Source organism: Pteronotus mesoamericanus, unplaced genomic scaffold (assembly GCF_021234165.1).
Source record: "Pteronotus mesoamericanus isolate MK-2021 breed Mesoamerican mustached bat unplaced genomic scaffold, CSHL_Meso_final contig_2, whole genome shotgun sequence".
NCBI lineage: Eukaryota > Metazoa > Chordata > Mammalia > Chiroptera > Mormoopidae > Pteronotus > Pteronotus mesoamericanus.
Genome location: NW_026555084.1, coordinates 22,120,658 through 22,135,463, shown reverse-complemented (window position 1 = coordinate 22,135,463; position 14,806 = coordinate 22,120,658). Strand labels below are relative to the sequence as shown.

General features: G+C 42.6%; 1 protein-coding gene across 8 annotated transcripts in view; it reads left to right on the top strand.

Moving 5' to 3' along the window:
- Positions 1-14,806, top strand: part of LOC129066617 (protocadherin alpha-C2) — a 156,373-nt gene that overhangs the window by 122,662 nt on the left and 18,905 nt on the right. For all 8 annotated transcript variants that reach the window (XM_054568325.1, XM_054568320.1, XM_054568323.1 and 5 more), the window contains exons 2-3: positions 5,517-5,575; positions 8,342-8,430. In XM_054568325.1, coding sequence (XP_054424300.1) covers positions 5,517-5,575; positions 8,342-8,430 — 148 coding nt within the window. The remainder of the gene's footprint in view (positions 1-5,516; positions 5,576-8,341; positions 8,431-14,806) is intronic.

Genomic DNA, 14,806 nt, shown 5'->3' with positions numbered 1-14,806 from the left:
AACACCAGACTCTAATCTTTTGGCAAATTTTACCCCCAGTGAACCATTTGTGCAATGAGGTTTTTGAAGTAACTATTTGGCAATCAGGCAGAATATCTCTTTGGAGATTCTGAAAACCTGATGCTCAGCGTGGCTGGCACTGCTTTCAGAGTCTCCAAGAAACGGAATTGAATCTAAGGTGAATTCTCTGGGCAGTTTTGTCCAACCATGCCTCAGTGAGACCGGTTGGTACAAGATGTGGAAATCCCAAAAGACTAGCAGAAATGAGTTGTTTTGCATTTGCTTTCCCTTATTTCCAAACAATTAGTAGTTACAAAATCTTCAGTTATTTCTGCCACTGTGTGTACGTATTTACCCTAATTCCAGATGCAGTGACCTGAACGAGTTAACACTTCTGTTTAAGTGGCACCTAATTTATTTCCCCCAGGACCGACTTTCTCTCCGGTGACTCTGTCCTGGATCAGAATTTACACTGAGTGTAGAGTGTTTTGATGGCAAATTTATAAAAAATGCACATTGGTCAGAATAGCCAAAGAAATTGTATCTGTGAACTCCCATTCCAGTGTTTCATCCTTGAGTGGGTGGGGCTGTTTGGTTTGCCATTTCCACATTGATTATAGGACTCTTTTCTGAGAAAAGGTTTATTTTTTTTTAAATGTTTTAAATTTTATTGTTGTTCTATTACAGCTGCCCCAATTTTTCCCCGGTCGCTTCCCACAGCCCTGCCCACCCCCCACTCCTACAGTCCGTCCCCACCCTGTTGTCCATGTCCATGGGTTATTTATACATGTTCCTTGACTAGACCCTTCCCCTCCTTTGGTCTGATAATATAATAATTTCTTCAAATTACCTCCTTCCTCCCTTTTCTGTTGAACTGCTCAGCCAGATGGGATTATGGCCGAGCTCTTTTCTGTCTCTTTATCTTGTACATATTCTGACTGATGAAGAAATCTATTTATTGTAGCTTGAATGTCATTGGCCTACCCTTTCCTCTGACCCAGGAGTGAGCCGTTATATGGGCATCTGGTCTACCTCAGAATACTCTGCAGGGACACAGTCTGGCATATAATAAGTTGTCTACTGGCATGCTGTCAGAATAGCAGAGTCAGTTCTGGAGAGTTGCCTTGGTTGGCCATCAGTTTTTGCTCTCAGTGGGAGGTCAGGATGATCAGTTTATAACTGTTTGAGGAAAATTGTCATCACCAAGCCCAGAGATTTAGTTGAATGTAATGGGGATTTACAGGTGTCTTTGAATGTGACTTTTGTAGGACTTCACCTGACTCAATGTCCCAGAGCATATTATAGTGGGAATATAAATTTAGCTTATTCACATAATATTTTGAGCATTGTAACCTTTAATCATGATTTCAAAAATCAAAAGCCAAGAGCGTTTCTTAGTGTTTTAAACCTGCCAGCCTACATATTATTCATTGTTCTTTCAAGAATTTGTACTTGAGAAATACAAAGAAATATCTGACATTGCAAAAGTGAAGAGAAATGTTAGTTCCTTGGCACGTAAGCAACATCAGTTCCATTCTGGCCTTGCGGGGTCGGAACTCTGGGCTCAGTGGAAGTGAAACTGTGAGTAAGGGAGTAACTACTGTGTTAGCAGGCTGTGCCTCCAGAATTAAGCAAACCTAGCATTCTCTGTGGTACTGAAACCCAGTAGGTATGTTTCGAAGTCATGTTTATTTTACTTTCCTGCTGTCTGGATTAGGGATTGTAAATGACTTCAGAAGGCAAGTATTTAACCTAGAATTCTCAATTTGCTTTACTAGACAACTTATACATAACATATCAATGACCACTTTAAATGTCTTATTACTTTTTGCCTTAATAATCAACAGTCTGTATGTTCATTTTCTATTGCTTTGTGAGAAACTTCCACCATTAGTGGTTAAAAACAATACTCATTTATTATCTCAGGGTCCTGCCCGATGTGACTGGGTTCTCTGCTCAGGTTTTCACAAGGCTGAAATCAAGACGGCAGCTGGGCTGAGTTCTCTTCCGAAGGCTTTGGGGGTAGAATTTGCTTTCAAGCTCATTTGGGTTGTTGGCAGAATTCAGTTGCTTGGGTTTGGAGATCGCCATTTTTTTTTACTGTTGTCTGTAGGTCACTCTCAACTCTTAGAGGATGCTCTCTGGCCCTTGCCCCATGGCCCCTGACATCTTCAGAGATAATGATGGAGTATGTTCTCTCACATGGAATCCCTCTCATGCGTCAAAGCTCACTGATGTCTGTCACTGATCTCTAGGCCCAGATTTAAAAGGCTCATGTGATTAAGTCGGGCCCTCCCGGGGGAATCTCCTTTTTTTTAGGCATGTAACATGCCTAATCACAGAGTAAGACCCATCATACACAGCCTTGGAGGTTATTCAGGGCATACACACTGGGGTGTGTCGGTCTTGGGGGCCATTTTAGGATTCTGCCTCTCATAGTTTGTATCAGTGTCCAGAGAATATCATTGTGAAAAATCTACAGTGGACACATCCTTAATAGAGTCCTATTAGGAAGGAAAATGAGATGCTCCATCTAGTCTCATGTCTCAGAGGGCTGTTTATTGATAGCTGCAACATGGATTTCCATGATAAGAAGAGAGAATTTTATTTTCTGAGTAGTCCTATGAGTTCATGAATCATATCGGGTATTTTTAACCTATTTTATTTTAAATCTGTCTTGGAAGAGATGATTCACCTTTCTGTAGCTCAAATATTCTATGGTATTATAATAAAAATACCATAAAGGATTAGTTAAATCTTTGTCATAATTTTGATAGAAACTTAAATAGGTTCTTGTTCTTCAATTAAACTGTATCACCCCTATGGACTACCTGAGTATCTCCACATCTGGAATTGTGTGAACATTATCCTACTAAAGGACAAAACTTTGAAACAACAGAATATACTGGGGCTTTTCACCAATAGAAATTGAGTTTAGTCCTGGGATGTACCATCCACATATTAGAGAATTAAATAATCACAACTAGTTCAAGGCCTTAATATACACCTTTATTGTGTCAGGTGTATCAGAAGTCAACCTTTCAGCTTGAATTTTTCCAAGTTTAACCAAATTTGGATGAAACCTCTGTACATGTTATTGCTTTTGATTTTGTATCTTTTTAATATAAAGCAATACCTGGGAAACTCAGAGGTAAAAAGGAGAAAAAAGAAAAATATATATCATTTCATGTAAATTTATTTAAAACACAGACTTTCCTATTAGGGAGACCTGGACATGACTATTAGCCAAACCCAACAATTAAGCAAATAACTTAATCTCTTTAAAGCTCATATTTCTCATTTAAGTACAGTAATGTTGCCCTTGCATGATAGTTCATTTATTCAAAAATGTTTTAAAAGCCTGCAAATAACCAGAACCCTACTAGGCTCTGAGGATGCAGCTATGTATTATGAATATCTCAGGATATTCATGTTTTATGAACAAAACATATAATCCAAATTACAAAATGGAAAAATACAATAGAAAATAAGCTTTTTTTTTTTTAAGAAAGCTTTAGGATAAATGTGATAGCATGTATAAAGTGCTTATCCCATTGCCTACTATTGTGTGGATTAATTACTTTCTTTCTTACCCTTTCCCTGCCTGATCTTACTGGCCATCATAACTATGGTTCTGGCAAATGAATCTCAGAAGCATCTTGTTGCTGATGCACTAGCCTAGAAATTAGCAGTGTGACAAATTAAACATTGCGGAGGAAGGGAATTTGTGTAATGAACTGCATTTCCTGGTCAGCCCTGCTGGAACTTTGCCACTCAGCAAAATGAGGTTGGCGATTTCATTCCAAAGATCAAGTTGCAGCCATTTTCATCATGAATGTTACCCAGTCATTGAAAAATTGGCAACATTGACTGAACAGATATCAAAATCTTTCCTGAAGGAAGGTTCTCAGATGACAGTGAGGTGAAAGATGGTGATGATCTGATTAGTAAAAAGTAGTTTAGTCATATTTTCAGGTTTACAGAATGATTTGCAAATATTTCCTGTTCCCTCTACCACCACTGGTAGAAAACGGCAACCCCGTCCTTTGGTCTGTAGATGGTTTTATGCTGCTTTATAGGAAATATCCACAGCATTGTGTGAACTTAAAAAACAAAGATGCAGCAGCTTGCATGTTCATTTCTTGCCAACACAGTGAAAGGGACCAGAGAGGGCAGTTAGGGAGTGGAGACATTTAAAGTATCTTAGGGCTGGAGCTATTTCTGGACCTTGACTTTGGCCGAGGCTTTGAATAGCATTTAGCCATCCCAAAGGCTGTCTGGAAGTTGAGCTGCTGATCACTGCTTCTCTAGATGTTGTGAAGAAGTGTGTTTATGAAACACTGTGCATCCCACAAATGAGCTATAAGAATGATAGGAACAAGAATTACTGACATTTTGAAATAGTTTATTGGTGTTACTGTGGCTTTGTGTCTACCAAATGTGATCCTTATAATCCAGAGAAAAGCGTAGAATACAACCTCTCTCATCTTTTCATTCACATAGGCCTCTGTATTTAGCAGTGGGACCACTTTAATCTCTGCCCATGATAACCCATGAAGAAGCACGTCTATCACAGGTTTTTCATATAAAACTTCTAATTTGATACAAGATAGTGGTAGTCATTGATTTTTGTCCCCACTGATTCCTGAGCAGCTTAAACTGCACACATAACTCCCAGAACAGTATTTAGGCGCCCCTATTTTCCTCTCTGCCCCCTCCACTTTGGATTGACAGTTGGTAGACACAGGGCAACAGCTCTTTCCAACACATTGGCGGTGCAGAATGAGTCAGCTGCTGCCTAGATGTCAGCTACTCCCCGTGAAACAATTAGAGCTTAGCGAACAGTATTTGAGGGAGGAGGCAAAGCACACAGAGGAGCAGGGAACAAGTACAACTTCACAAAGAGGGTTATTTAACAAAACAAGGTCAAACTCCACTGTGGTTGGTTTTCCTCTTCCTCACGGTCCTCTTCAATCAGCAGAGGAGGCGGTTTGCAGTTGCTGGTGTTCTGACCGGGTACATGCGTCCTGGGTCAGCCATGCTGCAGTCTGCAAACCGGCAGCAGATTGCAGGGCCCTGCAGTTGAGCCAGGCCAGCAGAATGTGTGTGGTCATGTGCCCTGTTACAGCTGGAAAACCAAATTGGGGATGTTCCCTTAATGGAGCATTTGAGGACAAAAGCAAAAGCTTTTCCTGTCTCAGAACAGACTGCCCTTCCCTGGTGCTGCTTTAAGAACACAGACCTGTTTTGGGCAAGGTACAGACAAAGCTGCTCCTCACAGCATTATTGGACCCAGCGTCCCATGCTGTGTAGCCTGTGTGAGGATGCTGCTGGGCTGGTTTGTTTTCTCCTGAAAATATGAATAATATTTCATCTTAGAGTTGCACATGAAATGGCTCCTTCAGTACTTGTGTTAGAGGAATGGAAATATTGAAGAAACAACTAATCAGTGAAAATCATCCCTGGGAGGTCATTGTGTGGCCATATTAACAAACACTCCCCTTGTGATTTTGCAGCCACGACAGCCCAATCCTGACTGGCGTTACTCTGCCTCCCTGAGAGCAGGAATGCACAGGTATGTATTTTCCTCCTTCCTTCAGTCCCAAGTAACTTGAACTTGTTAGGCTCAGATAAATTATGTCTCCATAGGGGCCGGAAGCAGCTGTCAAAACTAAGAAGCTTTAGACAGTTTGCCAGGAGAATGTAATTATTTTTGTCTGTACCTATTCCTTGAAACATTGGAAGTGGTCAGTGCCAAATGCTTCTCAAGAGCTGACAAATAAGTCTCCTGTAAAATCAAAGAGCCAGGCTGCTGTATACTTGCTCTGATCAGAATTTCTATAAGGAAGAAGTTCCAACTTCCTTTATCCCTTCCCCATCTCTACTTTCAGGCTCCCCTGCCTGCTTCCCCCCACTTCCGCAAAACTTGTAATTAATACTGACACTCTTGGACTTGAGTATATTCTGTGATGTGTATGTACGTGTTGTCTACCTTGATTTTCTATTGCACATGCACTATTATAGCCTATCGACCACAATAATTAATAATTATTCTTGTTCTTGTTCACTCCGATTAAAGTCTTATCTTTTCCATCTTGTTGCTGTCTTATGGCCATCAATGTCATGGGCTCTTGGGAGGATGAGCCATGTAAAGGGCCCTTATTAAATATCTGGAGACCGAATCTAGCTTACTTTAAATTAATCTAGAGTAATAGTATTACTCAAAGAGTCAGATGAAATGTAATTTTGCTTTCTCTACTTTGTCTCTTTGACAGTAATTGATTAACAACCATCATTCCCAGAGCTGGTCTAGTGTCCGTACCACAGGGTGAAATTAAAGGTTCATTATTTGTGAGTGTCTTTGGAAACCAAATGGAGAGGGCCAAGAAACCAACTATTGCTACCACCCAAAGGATTTTGTTCTAAAGAAATAAACTTCAAACTTAAGCCCCTCAAAATATCTGGGCAACTCTTGGGTTGCTCCTCACCAAACCTAGATCAATTTCTGAAGAGAGGGCTTAGAAAGTATGTGTTGAGTTAATGAAAAACTAGTTTTAGCTGATTAAAATACATTAAATCAAAATTAATTAACATATTCTTAAGCATTATGTTACAAATTGAGCAGAAATCATGATACTGGCTGCTATTTCTAAATGGGAAGCAATCAGTGAAGGGCTGAAGATTGGTAGTTGGCTTGCTGAGATGTTACATTGGAACCTGGGTCATAATTTTAGGCCTATCATAATAATATATATCAGAAGGATGTTTTAGGTTTGGTAGAGACCAGCTCATGCTTTTGCCTGCCTCCGAGCTGCTGTGGTAGAACTGTGCAACATGAAAGGCATGGATTGTCATACCAACTCTTTCCCAACTGAATTAGTGCTTTACTTGAAAAGTGCTAAAGTGACGAGATCTACCTTAAAAGCTACATTTAAATTGAAATGCTAAGACATATCATATTCTTACCCCTCTTATAAAAGAAAAAAGCCAAATGGGTCCCTAGTCAGGTTTCAATTAAGATATGAGATTTAAGTAGGATAAGAAATGAAATTCTTTATCTTTTTCTTTAGCTTTCTAAATATAATTTGTCACTTACCACATAGCACATTGACCATATATTAGAGTTGTGAACTTAAATAGAACTCGTCCTTTTCACACATGTGCTTGGCTTCTTGGCCTTTCCAACCTCAAGCATCATGTTACTGTTCCTTTGAAAATTCTGCTTTGAGCTGAGCTGGTGTTAGGGTAGTTTCACCTTCAGAATGAATCTGACTGAACCCATCTAGGAACATCCGAAGGATATTAATATTTGGAAAAAAGGGAAGATTCTAGGATGTGGATGAAGGGGATAATAGCAATAGGACACAGCTTATTAACTGAATTTCCAAAGAGTAAAAGAACATTAAACTATATAGATGGCCCTCCCCCACAGTAGTTCAAGTTTGCCCCACATAACCCCTTCAGATGGTAGTATAAGTTTCATTTTAGCAACTCAATTTGCAAGATGAACCAATGTCTAGTTTAAAAGAGTCCTCTAATTTCAGTAAGAGTTTTCTTGAATAATATTTACCCTTAGAATCCCATTTGTAACTTCCTCCCTTCGCTCATCCAACAAATATTTGAAGGTCTACTACGTGCTAGCATCACATATACACTAATGATGACTACGATGTTCCCTCTACCCTTGAACAGTCTCTGTTCTCTGTCTGTTGGCCTCTAATGACCTCCCAATTCACTTCTCACTCCCTGCCATGTTTCATGATGAGTTGATCTCTTCTGAACTGGGATCTGTGAGTAGTGGTGTAAGTTTCCTCTAGTCCCTAAATGTAGGGTGGGTCGTCTATGAGTAAAAAACACAGAAAGAGCAAAACAGAATATAAGGTTAAGAATTAATTGGGTAGCCAAGATGGAATAATACTACAGTTATCAGCAAATAATTTTTGTGTATTTTTCCTCTTTGCTCTAGAGAATTCAGAAACAAGAGAACCAGCAAGAGAGGCTTGGGGCTTTTAGAACAGCTCTCCTCATCTGTCTCAGCATTAAGATGTTAAAACATTAGCCCTCTGATGGGTTTCCAGTTAGATTAAATGAATACCATGGCATTAATGAAAACCAAAATTGCCATAAAGATAAAAAATGTTTACTGCCTGAATATAGCAGGCAGTAAGTCAGCGATGCTTTTGCCGTTTCTGCAAGGTGACTGCTCAGCAGTAATTGCTTGTGTTTGAGCGCCGGTAGGGCAGGTCCTGCCTGTGGAGGTGTAAGCACTTTCTGAGGGAGGAATGAGATCTGGAAAGGCATTTATGGTCTAACTGTTATTTGGGTCTGTGTGTTCACTCAGCTCTGTGCACCTGGAGGAAGCTGGTATTCTACGGGCTGGGCCGGGAGGGCCTGATCAGCAGTGGCCAACAGTATCCAGTGCGACACCAGGTAAAGGCCCAGGGTCTCTGCTTTCTTACTGGGGCTCTGGGATGTGATCGGGGGACCAGGCTTTGTAAGACCGGGAATGTTAATGGCTCTCTGTTTATTTTTTATTTTCCTTACATGTATGACTTCCCTACGTACATGATTGTTTTGATTTTCTACTTAGTGTCCTTTAAGAGTTGAAAAAAGATAATATAAGGGGTGTGTGTGTGTAATTTTCTAGAATAACCAGGTAATTCTCAAATGATTAGATTCTCCAAGTTTCACAGAGAAGATTTGGTGGCCTCATGTGCAGAGATGACACTGAGCAAAGATCTTTTTGTTGAAAACAGTTGAAACCCACTCAGAGTAGTGAGCAAGAGGGAGATAGATAGATAGATAGATAGATAGATAGATAGATAGATAGATAGATAGATGATGAAATATAGATGATAGATAGATGGAACAGGATTTCTCATGGAAGTCGAAAGGTATCAGAACAAAGGCATCACTCTCTTTGACTTAAAGTCAAAGTCAGATTTGCTTCTTTCTGTACAACTACATCACTCTGTGGACTGACCTCTACCACCTTAACATGCATGTTGTCAAGCATGACTGCCTCACAGTTTCTTCGTTCAGAGGACCACTGAAGACCAATTCCTAATTCAAACTTTTGGGAAAAAGAATATGCCAGGTTGAATAAAGAGCCCAGTGGCTGGGTGAGTGTAGAAAAATTGCTTCAAGTCACATTTCCTTGGTTCCCTCATTCTTGCTCAATCAGTAAAGCAGTAGCGTATAATAAAAATATGACTTTGAAGGCTCATCCCTGTGGCAGTTTTCTGAAAGGAAGGATTATGGAGACTGCAAGTGGTGTCTACCATAATCTACTATGAATAGAACACCAGGATGATGATAATAGTTAATGAATTATTGAGTCATGATATACCCAGACTCTGTGCCATGCACACTGCATGTGTGATTTCATTTACTGGTCATGACAGTCTCACAAAGGATTTAGTATCTCTATTTTACATATGAGAAACTAGAGACACAGAGGTTAATAAACATACCCAGGTTCATGTGGCAGACGTTTGTAAGTGACTAAAGTAGGATTCAAACCCAAGCCTGTCTTGCTTCAAAACCAAGTGTATCCAGCACTTATATGCAGAGCATGGCTGGCTTGCAAGAATTCATCCAAATTCAAATACATACTTGTATATGTAACAGATGACATAAGTTTGTGTGTAAAAATAATCAGGTGCCTTTCAAATGTTTGGGCTATCCAAGCAACGTGTGCAGTTAAGATCCCATTTTTGCTGGCAGCTCGAAGGGCTTTCATTGATTCTAATCAGCCAGCATTTGCTATTTATGAATGTTGCATAATTCAACTAAAAGTCACATTTGTCAAAAAAAAAAAAACAAAAAAACAAATGCACAAGTTAAAGCAATTCATTAGGGAGCTAAAATTGCCAGATGGCAAGGGGAAAAACATTCATTGACAAATTTGCAGCTCCAGTGCCAATGATGGAGTGAAGAGGTGACGGAAGAGTAGGTTGGGTTAGGCTGCCAAGTATTGCAGGATGGGGAGGCATCTGGAAAGGTGAGAACTACCCAATGAAAGCAGCCACACGACGTCATGCCCTGCTATCTTCGTGTCAGGGTTTTTCTTGTTCCCATAGAGGCTTCGTAGGTCAGTCTGGTGAACCAAGAACTAACTTTGAATACATTCTCCCTTTCGTTGATGATGCTGGTTGGTGTATGTTCCTAGGCAAATGTGAAATAGGAATTGTCTGCTGATATTTCACTTACATCTGGCCACAGTCTCTCCTTCAGATTCAAAAGAATGTTAGGAACCCATCTCCCTGACAGAAGATAGGGAAGGAGCTTCCATCGCTTCCCTGGTCTGCTGTCCCAGCCCCTCTGCATAGTCCCTGCTCTCCAGGACTGTGCCAGGCCACTGATTCCTCAGTCACGGGCCTCATGGACTGAGCTGGGCAGAGCTTACATCTTCCTGTTGCTCCATGGGTGACCACACCACACTTCTCAGCAAAGCTTGATAGCAATGATATGAAGTTAAAGAGACATTCCTCTGCCTTCTTTTCTGTCCTTTGGTACTTCGAGGTTTTATAGGTCTCAGAATATGTTCTGCATTGTTTGAAGGGAATGGGGTATAAGGGTTAAGATTACGATGTGGCATCAGATCTGAACTGAATCACAATTCCAAACTTGCTGGCGGGGCGAGCATAAGCAAATTGCTTCAAGTTCATGTTTTCTTAGTAACATTGCCTGTAAATTGGGTATAATCATAACACGTATCTTATCGAGTTGCCATGATAACTGAAGAAGCAAGAGTTGAATACAGTGCTTGATATACAATATTAGTAGGTGTCTAATCTCTTTACTCCTTTTTTTCTGGGACTCTTGTGCAGTCTGTGATGTGGCTGGACTTGCTTAATAACCTGGTGGCCAGAACAACAGTTCTCATATGTAGACCCGGAGACAGACCCTCTAAGACTTTCTGAATCCTCGTGCCGTCTAAACAGCCCTGTTACCCTCTGGCCACCCTCTTGGGCATGAAATGAGGAGGATTTATTAGTTCTGCCCAAAGAAAAGGAAAATGCTTCAAACAAATTGGTTGTTTCTAGTAGAGCCTGCCTTTCATTGATTCTGTTGTCCTTTAGTGCTTCACGATGAAGGTGTATGTGCTTCCAAAAGGCTCCCTCCTGGTGCCCGAGTCTCCATACGCTTGTGCCTGAGACCTCATGGCCTCATGAACGGGCACCTTCTCACACCAGCCCCCACTCAGCGCCAGTCACGGGCATGAAGGAGCAAGAGCTGCTGTGCCGCGATCCTCAGTCCCATGTGTTCCTTGCAGCTGTTTTTCCTCCATTGATGAATTCCTTTCCTTTGTTGCTACTGTCCATTTATTTTTCACAGTCCACAAAAGCCTAGGATCAGATGCCCTGCTCTGAAGGGATCAGTGGGAACATCACCAGGTGACATGTCCCACAAGATGAACAAACCAGACATGAAATCTGTTAATCCTGGTTCTGGGCCCCTTTCTCCAGCCTCTCCGTCTGAGCAGACCTGGACCACGGGCTTCCTCCTTCTTTCGCAGCTTCCTGGGAGACTGAGCAGAGAGAGAAAAGGAGCTAAACAGGGAGCGCAGGGCATCAAGTTAGGCCTCCTCTCCCAATGGAGGGATGTGTTTTGGGGAGAGGGGCATTAAAGGGCCAGTCACTCATGTTTACAACCCTAACTTACTCAGTGTGGGTGCTCCAAAGAGGTTTTAGTGAGTGCCCTTTTGTGACTGGTTCCTAGAGGGAGTCCCAAGAGGTTATAAAAAAAAAACCCTGCCCCTGCCTCGAGAGAGCTGGTCTGGGGTCAGGGCGCCGGGCTGCTTTGCTCTCTACCACTGGGTCATCCAGGCTCCTCTTTCTGCAGTTGATGGGATCTCAGGACTTACCTAAGGCAAAAGTAAATTATTTTTGGAGCGGGAGCTATTCTGTATTTTCAAAAGAGCTCCGGGAATTCCCAAACACACAGCACTACCAAAGATAACTTTATAGCTTGTCAAGCAACACCCCAGGGGACCCAGGACTGAACAGTGAAAGATTAATTAGATAGATGAGGCAGCTAAGGCAGTGAGGCTTAGTTAGAGAACCTTAGTTTGGAAAGTGAGGAGGCCGTGGTTCTCAAAGGATGGTTTGCAGGGCGGCAGCAGCACTAGCAATACCTACTGAGCCAGGAATCCTCAGGGTGGGGCCCAGCCATCCATTTTAACAAGCCCTCCATATGAGACTGGTAAGCCCTAAAGTTTAATAACTGGTCTAGAGACTCAAGAGTAAATATTCTGGAGGTTGTCTGATATCTTTGGAGGCTCAGAAACCATGCAAGGAAGCATCAGCTTCTGATTATTGCAAGAAGCAGGAAGCCTCCCGTGTGGGAGAGAATCACTAAGAGCCCAGGCTCTGAGCCAGAGGGGCCCTCCTTTGGACCCTAGCTCTGCCACCCAGCAGGTGCAATACTTCACTTTTTTGATTCCCAGTTTCTCCCTGTGTAAAATGGAGATAATAGTCGTGTCTACTTTATGGAGTTGTTGCAAGGGGTAAATGAGGTAGTACACACATATTACAAAGCCTACTACATGGTAGCTGTTTCCACGGTTTTTCAAGGTGCGAGTCTGTCTTTCAGCTTCAGAATGTAGGTCTGAGTCGTTCTGAGTTGTTTCTTTGGGAGGGCTCTATTATACAGATTTTTTTTTAAGTGCCTGTCTTTTTGTGTCCTTGGGGGATGTTGTTGCCCTGGTTTGCCACATCTCTTTGCTCTGTGGAAAATGGACAGAGCTTATGTGTCCTAGATTTAAGGGGGCATTCAGGCTCTTAATTGTCTTAGGAATTTGTATCCTTCTAACAAAATCAGGCCCCCACGGAGGGCTTCCATGGAGACCCCATCTCTTACTCTTCCCCCAGATAGAAGCCATGGTCTTAAGTGTTTTGGAATCCATTTAGGAGAACTGCCAACATGAATTTTTCCACTTCATGAGCGAGTCCAGCCTTGGGCCTTGTTTGAGAATTTAGAAATCCCCCTCGCTGTTCCACTAACCCGCTCACCCTCAATTCCTGCCGTTGTCATGGCAATGGTAGTCCTGGGAGGTGTGTGCATATCCTTATTAGGAAAAGAAATGAGATCAGCGATCTGGGAGGGTTAGGGCAGCTCCCTCAGTCCGCATCCTCACTCATCTTGCATCTCACAGCCCAGGAGCACCAGCAGGGCCATGGGTCTCGAGCTAAGGAAAGTTGAGTCCTTTAAGATGCACTTTTACTTGGTGGGGTGAGGAGCTCATTATGTCCGTTGGAGGTCTTACTCTGTGTATTCTAACCTGGCCTGGAGAGAGAGAGAGCAAGACAGCGTAGAAGGGGAATTCGAATCCTGTACCTAGGAGAAGCCATCAAGCTTCAGTCTCTATTGGTTCCATCCATCCATCTATGACTTTCTTTATCTCCTTAGAACTACATTGCACCTTCTATTTTAAATGGTCATGGGTATAAACAACCAGAGTGAAGACTTTCTGGTATTTCTGAAATTAAACATTTCTGTTTAATAAGTAGATTCTGAGACACTTCTCCAGCCCCGGAGAAGAATTGGTAGCCCCGGGCAGAACACAGTCAGAGCTGGGGCTGTGATGCCTAGTTCATTAACTTCTTCTCTGACAGTGGCCCAAACAAGAGAGCACGTGCCTCCTGAAACTCCAGCCCCACGCGCCCTCAGATGTGCGCTCCTGGACTGCACAGAGAAGAGCAGCAGGAACTGTTTCTTAGGCTGCAGTTCCCTTCAAATCCCACAGATGCAGAGAAGCAGCTAATGCAGGGTCAGGAAATAAAGACTCATTACAGCTCCTTCGGTTATCATTGATCCTCTAATGTACCACTGGAGCGGTGCAGTCTGGGCTCTGAAAACGGCATCATGAGAAACAACTTGTGAGTGTTTTAGAAACATAATTCACCTTATCCTTTTTAAGAAGGTGGCATGGGGCTCTCTGGTTAGTGTGGCTTGGTTGGGTGTCCCGCAAAGCGAAAGGCGGCGGGTCCGAGTTCGACCCACTGTCAGGGCACATGCCTGGGTTCGGTCCCAGATGGTCAGGGTGTGAGAGGCAACCGATGGATGTTTCTCTCTCACGACGATGTTTCTCTCTTCTTTCTCCCTCCCTTCCCCGAGTTACCCTTCGTTCTAGCTTTCTGCACATGCCAGGCTTTGTAGCTGACTTTTTAAGCCTCTTATCAAAAGGGAAATTCCGATTTCTCCAGGGAGACCCTAGTGTTACAAAGGGCCAAGGGGGGAGGGGTCACCAACTCTGCCATATGACTTAGCTGAAAGAAGACAGGCTAGCTGTGTGTTTGAAAGCTTTATGGGGAAGGGGAAGAGGAGGGTGAGGGTCTGCCCTTCATTCTGTGGGAAAGATGCCTGGATTGTTGGAATTGGTGAGCTTGGAGCTCTTTTCTGGGAGGCATGTGGACAAGAAGGACCTACTTACGACCTGGGTCGAGGGCAGAGTAGTGATAACTTGTAATTCCTTTAAGCTTTGCAGCTGCAGCAAACATTGTCCTCAGCCACGCTGATTCTAGTAAACTAGAAGGGAAGGCCTGTCCCCCACAACAACAAGGATGTTTAATGACAAATATTTTCAGAGAAACAGCCCAGATTCCAAAAGAGCTCGAGAAGTCCATTTTTGCAGAGGCAGCCAACTTTGCCGTTGAGAAGGTCATTGCCTAATCTGGAGAAACGTATTCAGGTCAAGCGCTGCTAGAAACTAGGGGCCTTGGGGGAAGGGCCCTGGCAGACAGCTCAGTGCCTAGAAGCCTGTCGGTTAGCACGCACATTGGAGAGGAGCCTCTCGCTGCCT